The 15,685-nt window shown below is 50.6% G+C and overlaps 1 protein-coding gene and 1 long non-coding RNA gene across 3 annotated transcripts; one reads left to right on the top strand and one right to left on the bottom strand.

The window, feature by feature from the left end:
* Window positions 1-2,916: 2,916 nt before the first annotated feature.
* On the bottom strand, window positions 2,917-15,096 carry SLC16A4 (solute carrier family 16 member 4). 2 transcript variants are annotated; one of them, XM_065698015.1, is made up of 9 exons: window positions 14,790-15,096; window positions 14,160-14,266; window positions 13,028-13,160; window positions 12,019-12,162; window positions 11,391-11,552; window positions 10,348-10,887; window positions 8,895-9,106; window positions 8,093-8,186; window positions 2,917-3,330 (listed from the first exon to the last, which is right to left on the bottom strand). In XM_065698015.1, the coding sequence occupies exons 1-9, from the start codon at window positions 14,803-14,805 to the stop codon at window positions 3,176-3,178; spliced, it is 1,563 nt and encodes a 520-aa protein (XP_065554087.1). In that variant the 5' UTR covers window positions 14,806-15,096; the 3' UTR covers window positions 2,917-3,175. The 2 variants fall into 2 exon arrangements, with proteins under 2 accessions (XP_065554087.1, XP_065554089.1); XM_065698017.1 differs by having other exon boundaries at window positions 14,160-14,263.
* LOC136023530 (uncharacterized) lies at window positions 5,233-9,784 on the top strand. The gene is made up of 2 exons (XR_010616630.1): window positions 5,233-6,293; window positions 7,987-9,784. It is a non-coding gene; the product is annotated as an uncharacterized LOC136023530 (long non-coding RNA).
* Window positions 15,097-15,685: the final 589 nt, after the last annotated feature.

Genomic DNA, 15,685 nt, shown 5'->3' with positions numbered 1-15,685 from the left:
TAATGTGTGTGTCGCATGTATTTTGCAAGTAAATAAATGCCTTTAGTTTTGAGCTGCGAAGAGAACTAAAGCATCTCTTCTGTGCTTCCTTTCTCAGCAAAAGGTATGAGAGGAAGGAAGTGTTATCTGACCACCAGATGTTATCCTGAGCCTGCTCCCTTGCAAGGATGAAGGCTCCAAGACTCTTCTCCCACTTCCCAGCTTGATGGTAGGACTGTGCAGGGCAGCTGGGAGGAGTTTCTCATTACAGGGACTGGTTTCCTCAACCTCTTTTGATAGGTAAGAAGAGTTAATCAGGGCTAGAGACAGGTGCTTTGCCTCTGCAGAGTTATGTTTTTGGCAAGAAAGGCTGGTGAAGCCCATCTGTGGGGTAAGGTGCTGTGGGGAACGGGAGCTCCTGAGTTATTTGCCCCTTTGCAGAAGGAAAGAGAAGGGTCCAAGCACCTGGGAAACCCGTTTTTCTCACTAAGGGTGAGGAATTGGTGGCATGTGTTAGTCTGGAGAGGTCAGGGACAATTCTCTCCTCCTTAAAACCTGGAGGTTTTGAAGGGAGCCCATTTGTTGGAGCAGATGGGATGGGAGCTGCGGACACCGCATCCCGCTGCTTGTCGTTCCTTGGTGACAAAAGAGGTGAAAATGTTAACAGAGCTTGTGTTGAAAGGAGGGTGGTGTTGAGCAGGGTGGCTTTATTTACAGGGAGATGAATTGATTAGAACATGGGGATAGGTGCTATAAATCATGTAGAGCAAGAGCAGCAGGGTAAGGATGTGGTGTGTCAGCTCTTGCTCTTCCCCGTGTTGCTTTGGTCACTGGGTCTCACATTATTAATAGCAAACCCCACTATTGAACTCAAATATGTGTTGGAGGGATGCAGAATGAGAGGGGGTTTAGGCTTTTGGATTGGAAAACATGAAGCCAAGTGTTCCTGAGAGTGTCTCTTACAGCAGCAAACCGGTGCTGCTGGTGGTCTTTGTTCAGTAGGAGAGTGATGAACTGTAATGTTTCATGAGGTGAAAATGGAAGCTTCATTCCAGCTTCAATCTCAGCTGAAGGCTTAGTGCAGGCTTGAGCCAGATGATGTATGGTACCCACACACCCCTCTTAAACAATCAGTGCCTTAAATGCTTCTTAAATAGTCACCTTAACCCCTGGTTGCTCCAAAAATGACCCACTACAGATCCCTGGCAGTGCTCAAGGCCAGGTTGGACACAGGGGCTTAGAGCAAGCTGCTCCAGTGGAAGGGGTCCTGCCCATGGCAGCGGTTGGAGCTGGAGGAGCTTTAAGGTCCCAGCTTCCAACCCAATCAGTCTGTGATTTGAGGATTCCTGTTGTGGATACAGATATTACCTGGTACAACTGAACTGTGCCCTGTGTTCGATGCAGTGGTTAAGGTGTCAAAAGACAACTTCTAAAGTGTTTGCTGCCTGTGGATTCTTGCAGGAGTTGGGAGAAGCTGTGAAGCAGCATGTGAAAACTTAACCTCTTTGTAGCACCGATGTTCCTCATCTACTGCAGATTGAAGGCTATTTTTTCCCCTCATTTGAGCAGCCTTGTGTCGTTGTGTAACTTCTCAATTCAGCCCATTCTCTGTGAGGAAACCTTCCTGCCTGCAGCAATGTTTTAGCTCCTTAATACCTCTATAATGTTCTGTAGCTTTTTATTAAATATAGCCCGCTTAATTTGGTGCTGGAAATAACCCATTTGACACTTTAAAAGAGTGTTTCTATAGGGAAACAACTCTCTTTATGTTTTAGTATTTAAGGGTAATGCCAGTGGCTGGGATAGTGAGGGACCTGGGGGGTTCAGTCTGGAGAAGAGAAGGCTCAGGGGGGACCTGATGGCTCCCTACAAGTGCCTGACAGGAGGATGGAGCCAGGAGGGGCTGGGCTCTGCTCCCAAGGAACAAGGGATGGGACAAGAGGAACCGGCCTCAAGCTGCCCCAGGGCAGGTTTAGATGGAGCTGAGGAGCAATTCCTGCCCCAGAGGGTGCTCAGGCATTGGAACAGGCTGCCCAGGGCAGGGCTGCAGGCACTGGCCCTGCAAGTGTTCACACAGCGTGGAGACGAGGCCTCAGTGCCATGGGTTAGGGGTGGCCTTGGCAGTGCTGGGGTAAGGGTTGGACTGGATGGGATTAAAGGGCTTTTCCAACCTGGTTGATTCTATGAGCCTATAAATCCCTTACGATATCCCAGATTAATATCAAATATCTGTTGGCAATGCAAATATCAGAATCTCACAAATGGAAAGGAAGTCGAAGCAGTGATTAGTTACAGCTTGCCATCAAATGAAACCCATAGGGTGCTGGTTGAATACAGGCTCAGTGTTGCTGCTTGGTTCTAGATGCATTGAACTGTATGTTCATTGAATCCCAGGGAACTGTTGATGACTGGGAGGGTGGGGAGGAGGGGAAGAGGGGTCTGAGAGATGGATGTGGCATTTAAGCTTTGTCATACTGTGGTGCTGGCTTTAACGAGAACTGGTTTTGCTTCCAGGTCCTCTGTGCTGTTGCAAATAACACGGTGCCTGGGAGAGTGAGTGGCCACGGTGCAGCATCCTTCTCGCAGAAAGAGGGCTTTGTGGGATGACTGCTCTCCATATCCTCATGGAAGTTTGATCCCTATCTCTGCCCTTGCTAATTATTCCTATGTGAATAGAATAAGCTAAAATCTCCTGCTGGTTTTGGCACCTTTGAGGTCCTCATCCCAAGAGGTGAGTCAGCTTTGCTCTCTTGTGGTGGCTGGGAGAGCTGGAGGGGTGGCTCTGCAGCCCTGGAACTGAGCTGTCAGGCTGAACACAGCAGGATTAAACCTGAGATACAGAAAGACATGGCTCAGGAGCAAAGTCCAAGTGAAGCCCGTGTCCATCTGGGCCATTGGCCTTATTTTCTCCCATCAAATAGTGCTTTACACAATGTATTTGTTGCATGGCTTTAATCACAGTTGCAGGAGGAATACCTGGATATACAAAGTAGGAATCTGTCATCCCAAAACTCTTACTTTTGCTGCTGTTTGTATTTCCTGGACCAGAAGATCCGTGCTGGCAGTCGCTTTCCCACTGTGGATGCTATCAAAGACCATCCATGGCAGAGGGTTGGACCTAGATGGTCTTTCCAGTCCCTTCCAACCCAAACCATTCCATGTTTCTATGCTTTACAATGTCCACCACAGAATCACCTCAGCCAAGCCTGGGGCTGTTGTTTGAGTTGGCTTTTTTTAGCTTCCATTTCTGGGCCGAAGGCTCAAAGAAGAAAGAAATGGGTGAGATGAGAGCACAGCCTCCAGCAAAGAGGAAAGAGCAGACGTACGTCTGCGTGTAGTCATAGAGCCACCCTGCAGGAGAAAAGAGCAGTGTTAAAGCTGTTGGATTTTTCTCGCCAAAACAAAAAGAGCTCATTCTGGGAGGTGGGTGGGAAGCAGGGATGCGTGCTCTCGGCTAAGAATGTTTCCTTGGAACTGTCTTAACTCTTCATGTGCTGCTGACTGTTACATCTTCTGCTGTTGGTATTAACCCTAACTTGTAGCTCATTCTTCCCAGAGCTGACTTCTGATCCTTGTAGTGCACACGGGTTTTAATGGGATTGAATTTCATCCCTGCCTTTTTATTCCTGTTTAAATAAGGGGGCCAAAAGTAACTGCTGCAGCAGATGGATAATCCCACTGGACTAATGAGATGCTTTGCATGTGTCGGTGTGTGCAACATCTGGGCTGCAAAGTCCACATCTTTCTTGTGAGCAGACCCAGTTTAAGGCAACCTGTCTAACAGGGGAGATCCCAGGCTGGGAGCTTGATGTGAGCTTGCTTTAAAGTAGCTTAGGGAGCACTTAAAAGGGAAAACTCAATTCCATAAAGGCTCGGGAATCGGTGAGGAGGCAGATTGCCTCTTCAAGTGACCTCCAAGGGTTTTGTTTAGCTATGGCATAGCATCTTGTGTCTAGACAATGCTGTTAAAGGGGGGTAAATCCTCTGTTTAAATCTAAAATAGACAAAGTGATGGGAATTGCTGTTACACCTGATAAAAACCTTTATATAGTCCCAAACTTGGCCTGGGATGGTTGGATGTGCGAGGTGGGATAACAGCTGAGCCAGATCTGCTGCTGGCATAAACTGCAGTTCCTCTGGGGACATCCGTGGACTCGCACGATTTACACAAGCAGCAGATCTGGCCCAAATCTGGGATTGTTAAAACCAGCTCTAGATAGGGAGGGATGTAACACAGACCCTGGAGATCCTGGTCTCAGCCGTGCGGGAGCATTGCTGCTTTGGGAGTGCCACAGCCCTCAGGAGGGGAGGAAACGGAGCCAGTGAAATCTGGGCATCGGTCACAGAGCAGAGGTGCAGTTGTTTTCCCTGCTGTAGATTTCCATGGCTGCAGGAAGGTTTTATGGGACAGAGGGGAGGCTGTGGCCGTGCTGCTCTGCCCAGGGCTCTGTTCCTGTTGGCTCCTGCCGCCCTCAGGGGAGTTCCAGCTCTGTTTCTTTTCTCAGGGATATCGTGTGAGCTGCGGCGGAGGCGAAGCTGGAGCTCACTGCTGGGAAAGAGGATCCCGTGGTGCTGGACGTGGGTGCTGCTGCCGTGACCCTGATGGTTTTGCAGTGGTTTGTTCTCCAGGGTGGGACCTGTGGTTGCTGTCTGAAGGTCTCTGGGATTTGGACAGGAAAAGGGCCTGGTCAAGGCCAGTTTGGACACAGGGGCTTGGAGCAGCCTGGTCTAGTGGAAGGTGTCCTTGCCTGTGGCAGGGGGGTTGGAACTGGGTGATCGTTTCCAAGCCAAACCATTCTGTGACACTAACATAGTCATTTGTAAGCGGTGCAGGACAACGCTCCAGCTGAGTTCTGATTTATTGTAATGATTTTTCAGTATCTTTCAGAATGGTTTGAAATGTGGAGGATTTGGGGGGGCTGTCAGAGCACCAGCATTGCCCCTCGCCACACAGCGATCACCTCATAGTGATCGCCTTCCACCACATCACACCCCAGCCTTTCAAAGCACCTCTGGTGCCTGTGCCTCCTTTCCTCATCCAAATGAGAAAATCATTCTTGCTGGAGGAAGCTGAGTTAGAAGCTCATGGTGGGCAAACTCCAGCAAAGCAGCAGTCTTGTCTTCCAGTACCTGAAGGAGCTACAGGAAAGCTGGAGAGGGGCTTTGGACAAGGGCCTGTAGGGACAGGCCAAGGGGAATGGCTTGAACCTGCCCGAGGGGAGACTGAGATGAGCTCTGAGGCAGAAGCTCTTCCCTGTGAGGGTGCTGAGGCGCTGGCACAGGGTGCCCAGAGAAGCTGTGGCTGCCCCATCCCTGGCAGTGCTCAAGGCCAGGTTGGACACAGGGGCTTGGAGCAAGCTGCTCCAGTGGAAGGGGTCCCTGCCCGTGGCAGGGGCTGGAGCTGGAGGAGCTTCAAGGTCCCTCCCAACTGAAATGAGTCTGGGATTCTGTGTTTAAATTGCGCTGCTGCTCTGCAGTCAGAAGTTTTGTTTATCCCTAAGCAGCAATACGTGGTGTGCGGATGCAGGTAACATTTAGACAAGGGCATCCCGATTCACGTGCCAGCACAGCTTTCAAATGACTCAGCCTCTAGGATGAGAAAGTTGGGGCTGTTCAGCCTGGAGAAGAGAAGCTGCGTGGAGACCTCAGAGCAGCTTCCAGTGTCTGAAGGGGGCCTATAGGGATGCTGGGGAGGGACTCTTCATCAGGGACTGTAGTGACAGGACAAGGGGTAACGGGTTCAAACTCAAACAGGGGAAGTTTAGATTGGTTATAAGGAAGAAGTTCTCTCCTGCTAGGGTGCTGAGGCACTGGCATGGGTTGCCCAGGGAGGTTGTGAGTGCTCCATCCCTGGCAGTGTTCAAAGCCAGGTTGGACGAAGCCTTGGGTGAGATGGTTTAGTGAGAGGTGTCCCTGCCCATGGCAGGGGGGTTGGAACTGGATGATTTTAAGGTCCTTTCCAACCCAAACTATTCTATGATTCTATGACTCCATCCCCTTTTGCCACCCAGATTTGCTGGGGCTGCTGTTTGGGTGGAATCTGGTTTGAGGTTGTGGGTGACAGGGTTTGTGAGGTACTGATTTACGCTGCTTTACAGAAATAAAACGTACTCATCTCTCCTTAGCTTGCCTGCGGCTGCCATATAACGTTTGTTCTGTCTTGTCCTGGTTTGGTTTGGTGTTTTTGAGCAGGGCAGAAGTATCCAGCAGTGCTGATGGGTGAGGAGCTGTGATGGAACCTTCAGACTCTTCACCCTGGGCTTTCAGTCAGGCTGCCTCCAGATTTAAGGGCTTGTACTTAAACAGATTTGCAGGTAAGTCACCTTTTGGTTGCAGTGTGATCAGGCTTTGTTCTAGTGTGCAAAATAAGCTTTTTTAACCTCGGTGGCTCTCATTATGCTTTGGGATTCACTGTTAGAACATTGTAATGCTAAGGGAAGATTTGAGGGAGGTCAGCAGCCATCAGAGGCACTAAACCCCAGGATCCCACATAGCATTTATATCTTGTTTGTACCCTGCAAGGAGCAGATCCTTTGGACACTTTGAGTTAGTAGCTGCTGGTCAGATTCAGTTTTCACACTTGATACTGTAATGGAAGAGGAAATTGCAGCATTTCTTTTGGATCACAACCCTAGATCCTGAGCTCTGCACTGGTTCCCTCTCACTCTGCCTGCAGGGAGGTGGATCAGTGAGAGTTTTCCTTCTTGGCTTTATCTGGCCTTTGTTTATCCCACCGGTATCAAGAAGACTGATTTCCATGGAAGGCTTTTTTGCAGGAAACCTGCTTGCTTTACAAAATGCAGACAGGGTGTTCACAGGGTGAGTGGTTGGCACTTTCCAAAGGGAAAAGGCTTGCAATTAGTGCAAATATATTGGAAGCGTATGAAAGTGTAACCGCTATGTTAGCATGTGTGATGCATGGATGAGAGAGAGCCCAGTTATTTAGCTCTTTTTATACTGTATGTTACTGTGTCAGGGAATTTACTGTGATGGTTGTACAGGGATTGCTTTTGGGTAGACATACATCTTGTATCAGTGGAAGAGCTATCCAATAGAGGCTATGGATCACTGTGACAGCGTAAAGCATGCTGTCAGTGAAACACTTTGGTTGCTTGAAATTGCATCCACATCGAGTTTTATATTGATTAGGGAAATCAATCTGGTAGTTTTTCCACATGCTTATGATAGAGCAGCGGTGCTAAACCTCTGCATGGAGCTGGGATTTACAGACTCCTTGGCAGCTGTGAGCAAAGTGCCTCTGCAGGCTTGGGGCAGCTGATAGCAGGGGCAGGAAGCAATGCATGAAGAACAAGTTGCCAGGTTCTATTCAGGATCTATTTGCTAGGTGGGTGACAGGACATCGTTCGCCCTGCTCTTTGACACTGCAGCTTGTCCTAGTTTGTTTGCATCAGGAGGACCTCAGAAGAGCTCAGTGGTGTTTCCAGTGATGAGGTGTGGCTGTGGAGGGTCATGAGGGAAAGGAAAAGCTTTGGTCCTGGCCAAGATGCCTGGAGGAGAACAAGCCCCTTGCTTGTAAGCAGAATCTGGAGCCTCACTTCTAAGCACTTGAAATCTGCCAGATACTGAGAACTGCCTTGGTTTTCTGGCAGAGAGAGAAAGGAAAAGCTTTTCATCCTCCTTATCTTTGGGCCTAGGAGCTCCTGTGGCTGAGCTGTGTAATCTTCAAAACGAGATTACAGAGACTTCTCCTTAGGTTTCAGTGCCTCTGCTTGAAATGGGACTGCTGCTGAGCCTGTCCTTGCTCTGCCTTCCTCTCCTCCAGTCCCTCTGTTCCAAGTTCAAGGTTATAATGTTCCGTTGGGGGTAAGATCCCTGGTGCTGTGGTTGTTACTCTTCTGCTGTGTTCAAACGTGGTGATGGGGATGTTTAGCTGCTCTTTTTCCATGCAGCTTTTTGCCAAACTAGTTGGGTTTTGTGAATTCCTGAACAAAATTTGTGTATAGAGAGAAACACCTGAAACATGGTTGTTTTTCACCCCCCACTTAGACAGAAGAACCATCCTTGGATGCACATGGGTAGAAGAGTGAGCCACCAGCGTGTCGTACCATGGGCTGTCTGTGGTGGGTATAATTGTACATCACGTAAGAGTTACCTGCTAGAGGAGGTCCTCCAACTGCTGCTATCCCAGCGAAGAAGGCTGCAAACCCCAAGTAGCTGTGGAGGTTTTGCACTCCCACAAGATCCACCTGTTTGCAAACCAACATGGGTAATTACTGAGCTCAAAGGACTCAATGTGTGAAAGCACAAGAGAGCATTTTAGTATTATTACTATTTTGACTGACGAGCATCCTCATCAGCTGCAGTTTTGAAAGGACTTTGCACCTCAAGGTCTCATCCAGCCTGGAATCCGCTCGCCTCCTTAAGGCCAGCATGGAAATGACTAGCATGGGAGATTCTTTTCTGCCTTCCAGCTGTTTGGGCAGCTCCTGGAACTAGTACCGCTGCTAAGGCTATGAGGAAGGTGTTTTAAACTCCGAATTACCCCCCCAGAAAGAAATACCAAATTATAATGAGCCTCCATATCCAGATCCTGTGTGTCTTATAGGTAATTCTGGGATTGGGAGTGGATATGCACAACCCTGTCTTAGCATTAGGAAGTGAATGGATTCATCCCGATACCTATGAGGTGGAGTGGTCTCCCTTAGAAAGGAGGATGTGGAAGGCAATTAAAGCCAGGCCATTACAAATCTGCAGTCAGTTCCCAGTGTTTCTGTTACATCTGGGCTGTGGATACTAATAAGTGGGGTGGTGAAAAGATCTGGGGCTCCAAAGGTGGGGAGAGCCCTCTCGGGCAGGTCTGGCTAATGCAGCTTTATGGAAGGGGGTTGGGATGATGTGGGAATACTGTTGGAAATGCCACGTCTGATGCTTTATTAACAAAACGTCCTACTCACCAGCACAGGGAGGACCAGAGCCATGAACCCACCGCAGAAAACAGCAAAGGCCACCACGTAGGTCATGAGCAACGGGAAGGTGGTGGCCAGAGGACAGAGCAGGTTAGTGATGCCGCTGAGGACAAGGTAAGCCGCGTGGTAGTGATACTTCTTGGTCCAGTTCTTGTCGGCCACCCAGCCTGAGAGGAGCTGACTGACCATCTCCATGATGCCTGTGGGGAAGAGGAATCCACCAGAGCCTCAAAGAAGACTTTATTTAGTCTCTACTTTGCTATTTCACACAAAACCGCTTCCCAATCCCACCCGCTTGCTGCAGGGATGTGACTGCAAAGGGCTGGAATGCTGGGAAGTTCCAGGAAGGTGATTTTAGACTGATGTAAAATTAATGTTTGAGGGTTGTTTTTTTCCCCTTCGCCTTGGTGCCTGCTATTGCCAAGTGCCCATGGGTACACCAGAGTGGTCTGTACAGGTTCAGTTAAGGGCTGTGTACTCAGTGGAAGACTCCACAATGCTCTTTAGTAAAACCAGGCAAGAGAAGCTTGCTCTTTGAGCTCTCTTTTGAGATGGAATAAAAACCGAATATTAAGAAGAAAGATGCTGATGAGATGGTAATATCTATAAGGAAGCCAAGGAGGACAAAAGCCCTTTTTTAAAGGCTCAGCAGACTTTTGATACTTGGTTTTTACATTTCTTGCTCCATTTGCTTATAAGCTAAAGATCAGAGGAGTGCTCACTGCCAGCTAATAGCTTGCTGACCACGGTGCCCTCCCACTCTTAATCCAAATGTCAGCCTAATTGCTGCCTTCTCCTTCTAGATGCCTTGACAGCATATGTCACTTCTAAATCTGATACAGAAGTTTATTTTTGTACAATAAAAACCTTTACAATGACTGAGGTTGGAGCTGCTTTCTTAACCCAGTGCGACTTTAATGTTAATCCCTACTTATCATCAGGCATGGTTGGGGTATTTTGAGGGGGTTTGGGTTGGTTTTCCCCCCGTTTAAGGGTGAAAATGCCAAATTCAAATGGCTACATCCAAGTTAATGTTGGTTTTTTCCCCCTAATACTGATTTTTTCTCTCTGCACACATTCCTGGCTCAAACTTGAGGTCTTTGAATGCCTGGATTCCGTGGCTTGTGGCTTTAGGCAAAGCAGGGCTGGTGGTGGGAAGGCTTTAGGAGGACAGATAGCACCTATGGATTTGGAAACGGGTTTGTTCCGTGCAGCGAGGGTGGGGGATCATCTAGCTTAGGCTGAGAGAACCACCCCCATGTGAGAGCGACTTGGTACATGTACAGAAGGCACCGTTATATTTACAGAAGGGGGGGTATAGGCTGAAGATTTATTCTGGGCCATATTTGGGATTATTTCTTGGCAAGCTTTGTGTTGCTTCTCTTTCCTATTTGAGTATCATTGTCATTATAAATGGCTTTAAAAGATTCTTTTTGCCTACCAGCCACTGAAACGAGGTAAGAGGCATCCATGCTGCTTATGCCCAGCGTCCTGGCTCTTGCTACCAAGTGGAAGGTGGGCACGAAGTAGGCCAGGTGGCAGAACAGAAAAGACCATGTGAAAATGTAGAAGATGGGATCCTTCAGTGGGGAGAAGTCGAGGAGAGGCTGAGCATCTCCTGTTTGGGTCCCTGGATGGGGTTTGTAGCTTCTCTTGGCCTCGGTGGCTGTTCCTGCTGAGCTCATGATGGGTTTCTTGACCCTTTCCGAAGTATTTACAGGAGCAGGGACATCTCTGCCGTGGGGCATCGTGAATCCCTCCGTGGTGGGAAGGTCCTGTGTGCTGTGAAGCTGTATTTCCTTGTGAGTGCTTCCATCTGAGCATCCACCGAGGGTTTCTGAATCCTTCTTTGCTGTTGAAGGCCCGCCATGGTCTTGACTTTGAGCAGGGGGGCGTCGAGGTGGCTGGGTGCTGACGGGGCGCAGCAGCATGCTGGAAGGCACGAGGTTTAACATGATGCCTCCGAAAACCAGGAGAGTACCTGAGAGAAGGCAGAAGATGCTATTTATTTTCCCTGGAATGGGAAGGAAGGAGCACAGCAGGAAATGAGCTTTTAGAACAGGGCTTAGCGTGCAGTGAACATGGAGAAAGCTCTGCTCTAAGGAGGAGGTATCTCTATACGCTGTTACTCCTGTTTTTTCCAGCTGGAAGTCCCTTCTGCTGTGATGCACACAACAAATCCAGAGCCACCTCTGGGATCTGGGAGCTTGGTTTGTTTCCCCTCATTAGGGAACGTGAGGTGGCCTGAAACTGTAGTCAAAACCAGGATTTTCAGTTCTGGTTTCGGTTTCTGAGGTGTCTGTTTTGACTTTAATGAGTGATTTAAGTGTTTCATCATTACCAGGATGTCCCCAAACTATCCTGGAAGAGCTGTTCCTCAGTGCATCCAATGCTAAGTTTTAAAAAGAGCCTCTAACCCTGCCCAGATATCCTCGAACGCCCTCTTAATGCTGATGAATTAGAAGAAATGGGAGCTGGGCTCACCTTGCCAGCCATAAAAGTCGATGAGAAGCTGAGTGAATGGTGCTATGAGGAACGTCAGCCCCATCCCAGAGCGGGCGATGGCGTTGGAGAAGGCCAGCCTTGCCCTGCAGCGCTTGGCCGTCATCACCGCGGCTGCCTGGTAGAGGCAGGCGAAGCCCATACCTGTGGTGAGGGACAGAAATGAGATGTTCCTGCCCCAAAATGGAACTGTTTCTATTGTGAGCTTTAGGGATTCAACATCAAAACAGCCCAAGATCATTGTCCACAGAGTGGAGGGTTCATGGGCTGAAAGGGGGGGACTTCTGCTGGTGCAGTCAGTGGAGAGCAAGGTTTCATGCATGGTATTTAGCGTATGGGGGTATTGAGGCTGTGCACTGTTAGTAAGGGGCTTAACAGGCCAGAATTCATACTGGGTCCAGAAAAAAATCAAGGTTAGTTGAACTTAGTGTGTTGAAACTGGTATTTTATGCTCCTGAGCATGAAGCTTTGGCGTTTCACACAGCATCCCATGGGAAGGAGCTGGGGATGCTCTAATAAGTAGTAAAGGAACTGCCCGGTGTGATGTTAAAGGAGCTGCTTTTACTCATAGTGCCCGGGGAAATCTGTGCCCGAGTCACAGGCTGCTCACCCAGGAGGAGTCCCATGGAGACGCAGAGGAAGGGGACGCTGGTGGCCTGTGTGCTGAGCAGGCAGCCCCCGGCCACCACGGCGGCCCCGGCGATGGAGGTCGGCCGCTCGCCCAGCTTCCTGCAGACCACGGCCACGAGCGGGGCTGGAAGGGGAAGGAGGGACAAAGCTCAGGCTGAAGACGACAAAAGGGCTTGGGGACATGTATTGGGATCCAGTGCCTTAGGAAGTGTCCATCTGCCACCTTGGGACAGTGGGAGGGCAGGGACCCCTTCCACTGGAGCAGCTTGCTCCAAGCCCCTGTGTCCAACCTGGCCTTGAGCACTGCCAGGGATGGGGCAGCCACAGCTTCTCTGGGCACCCTGTGCCAGCGCCTCAGCACCCTCACAGGGAAGAGCTTCTGCCTAAGAGCTCATCTCAGCCTCCCCTCGGGCAGGTTCAAGCCATTCCCCTTGGCCTGTCCCTGCAGGCCCTTGTCCCAAGCCCCTCTCCAGCTTTCCTGCAGCCCCTTTAGGCACTGGAGCTGCTCTGTGGTCTCCCTGGACTTACTCCAACAGCTCCACGTCCTTCTTATGTTGGAGGATGTGTTAATGCTCAGGACAGGATTAATTTGGGATGGGTTATTATTCAGGAGAGCAGACAAGAGGCTTTGTAACCTGGGAGCTCAGGGGTCAGGGCAGGGGAAGGAGTCAAAGCCCAAACAGAGTCTGTTTCCTGATGCACACTGTGCTCAGCCATTGGGAGTTACTCAGGGACTTCCTTGGAGGTGCCAGCATTGGTGTTAAAGGTGAGGCTTGGCTCTGGGCGTGGACAATAAACCTGTTACAGCAAGGTGTCATGGCACACACGATCCCCATCCTTGGACCATGCACACATGGGCATCAGCCATGTCCAGGATGTCGCAGTCTGGGATGGAAATGGGATCCACAGGGCATCCTCAGTGCCCACGTATCAAAGCAAATGGGCTTGAGGTTGGGACGCTGCTCCAATCCCTACAGATTCCAGCTCACCTCCTAAGAAGCGCAGTGAGGACATGATGGAGCCTATCCAGCTGATCTGCTCAGAGGAGCCCCCCACCTCCTCTTGGAAAGCCACGAAGAAAATCCCAAAGGTCTTGAGCATCCCCATCACGAGTACATTGACCTGGATTGGAAGCAGATGCAGGTGAGATGCCATAAACAGGAGGAAAAGCTTTTCCTTCCTCCTTCCTTGTGCAGATAACTTGTGTTTTAAGGAGAACCAAGGTGGGACACATGAAATGGTGTGTGATGGGGAGTACCAGGGGTGTGGAATACCAGTTGGTGGCCACGCTGCAGTTTCATCTTAGACCCTCAAAACCACCTTGTGTGCAAACAGGCAGTCCCAAAGAAAGAGAACAAAATAACACCAGAGCCCAACTTTTAACACTGAAAATGAACCTAAATGGGGCTTATTACTACTGAAGGTGTTGGGCAGGGTGGGGATGGACATCAGCCAGGGCAGGTTCCCAGGCTTGCCCTGCCACAGGGCAAAGGACGGTTTGTGTCCTTGATGTTAACTCCCTCTTTCCCCCCTGGTAGTGGGTGGTTAATGATTGGCAGGGAGTTACTTTGGATGGAGTGGAAGTAGGGAGAGTTTTCCTGCGCTTCCCAGCTTTCTGAGCTGGGGGGATGGTGTCTTCCTCATGGATGTGCTATTAGAGCCTGTGGCAGGGAGAATTAGTGCCTTTAAGAGGTGTTAAAAGTGCCTGGCCCTCCCAGGAGAGAGGAATAGCATGTGTGCTGCCTGCACCCAGTGCTGCTCTGGGGACCCATCTCAGCTCCAGTCCTTCACTGCCCCAAGGTGGGATCTTGCCCTTACCAAAGGCACTGTTGGGTTTGTCACCCCAGTGCTGGTGTGTATGAGTAGGGAAGACTCATCTGAGCACTGCAAGCTGCCTTTAGGTGCAGGGCTGTGGGTTGGGCACCCTCATGTAGATCCCCTTCATAGGGGAAGGTGTCTGCTCAGCCCCGGTGTGATGGGTGATGGTGCTCGGGCTAGCAAAGCACAGCTGATTTCTGCCCTTCCCTTGGTGGGCTCAGCCTGCCCCATCCTCTGCTCCATCAAGGTCTTTCTATCTGCCCCAGCTCCAGGAGGGTTTGGTTGAGTTTGTTCTCTGCTTACCAGGAAGAAGTGGAACACCACTCCCCAAGCACACCCTTCATCCGCAGCTTCAGCCTCTGGGCAATTCCCAGCTGCAGGAGCCTCCGGCTCTTCCACCTTCCTTTCTCCTGGGAATGAGAATTCCAGGACACATTAACACGTTGCTCTGTTGCTGTTCCCGTGGAGGCATCAGGTGCCTTTGAACCCTGCAGCTTCGCTGGTAATGGGGCAGGCACTGGCGCTTTGCATTCAGCTTGTGAAAGCTGTTGGGGGTGGGTGAAGCTTTCACCAACCTTTTGGCCACCAGATGGGAAGTTGCACATTTGCTGCCTGCAAACAGCTTAATATCCTTCCTCTTTCCCCCCACATTACTGGAGCCACTTTGGCTTTAAGGGATTTTAAGAGACAAGCACCTTTCAGATGCCTTAGGGTAGATGGTGTAGTTGGTTTGTGCCGAAAGCTGGGGGGTCACCGCCTACCTGTGTCCATCTTTGAGCTCTTGTGGGAAGCTCTCCCTGCCCTGTCCTTCTCTGCTTATCTGCCTTCCATCCTCCTGCCCATCCCACACCTCTGGCTGCAGCAGGATCCTGCCTCAGGGACCAGCTGGATCCTAAAGGAGTCGGGGTTGATGAACCTGAAATGTTTCCTTACCCCCTTGCTGCTCCATGCTGGAAAATCCTCCCCAAAACAGGCGCTTGCAGAGAGGAATCGTCTCTTCATTTGCTCCAGAAACTAAATCCCCCCTTCCTTTGGTGCTCCAAAGCCTGGGCTTTCATTCACCTCCAGTGAGGACGATAGTGTCCGACCTTCCCAGTGAGCCCCGCAGCGGGACACGGAGCCCGACAAGCGCTGGGGCTGAGTGGACAGAGCCCGTCCTCCTCCTCCTGTCTGGAGGCAGAGCCCAGCTAGCAGGGCCTCGAGGCCAGGAGTCCCTCCCCTTCCCTGGCCAGGAGCAGGAAGCTCGGAACTTTGGGAGCAGAAATCCTGCTGGGAGAAAAGAGGAAGGGTTGGAGCTCCAGGAAGAGCCCTGGATCTTGCTGAGCAGAGCAAGAGGTGGCAGTGGTGGCTGCAGGGGAGCAGAGCCCCATCCCTGCCTGTCCTGCACAAGCCTTGGTCTGGGAAACTGCATCGTTTGGGATGGGGTAACTCTGGAAAGCTCTAGATTTCCCAGCCAAGATGCTGGGCAGTGGAGCGGAGCAGCCGCCCGAGCGGAGCTGTAGCTTGGCAGGATTGGAGTTGGCTCCGTGCCTCTCCTGTAAACACGCACCAGCTCCTGGGTAAACAGAGCCCTCACGCTTCCTCCCCCCCGCGTCGCGGGTGACCCATCACCCCCATCAGCATTCCCGAGGCTAGATAAGCTTGTGGGATCGTGATGGGGATCTCTGCTCCCTCCCTCGGCAGGGGGGGCACGGCTCCAGCTTGCAGGAGGAGCCAGGATCCGGCAGAGCCTGTGGAGGCTCTGTCCCTATAGCAGGACTTTCAATACGTGCATTAAGCTTTTAAGTGAACTGGGGGTTGCAGGGAGCGTGATTTAAGCACAGCAGTGA

Source organism: Lathamus discolor, chromosome 19 (assembly GCF_037157495.1).
Source record: "Lathamus discolor isolate bLatDis1 chromosome 19, bLatDis1.hap1, whole genome shotgun sequence".
Classification (NCBI taxonomy): domain Eukaryota; kingdom Metazoa; phylum Chordata; class Aves; order Psittaciformes; family Psittacidae; genus Lathamus; species Lathamus discolor.
Note: the sequence above shows the minus strand (reverse complement) of the source record. Positions and strands in the feature narration are given on the sequence as shown.

Coding starts and splice junctions, on each gene's coding strand:
- SLC16A4 (XM_065698015.1), bottom strand. Junction 13,161..14,159: donor TGGTGTTCCACTTCTTCCTG/GTAAGCAGAGAA, acceptor CTTCCAATCCAG/GTCAATGTACTCGTGATGGG. Junction 8,187..8,894: donor CTCTGGTCCTCCCTGTGCTG/GTGAGTAGGACG, acceptor GTTTGCAAACAG/GTGGATCTTGTGGGAGTGCA.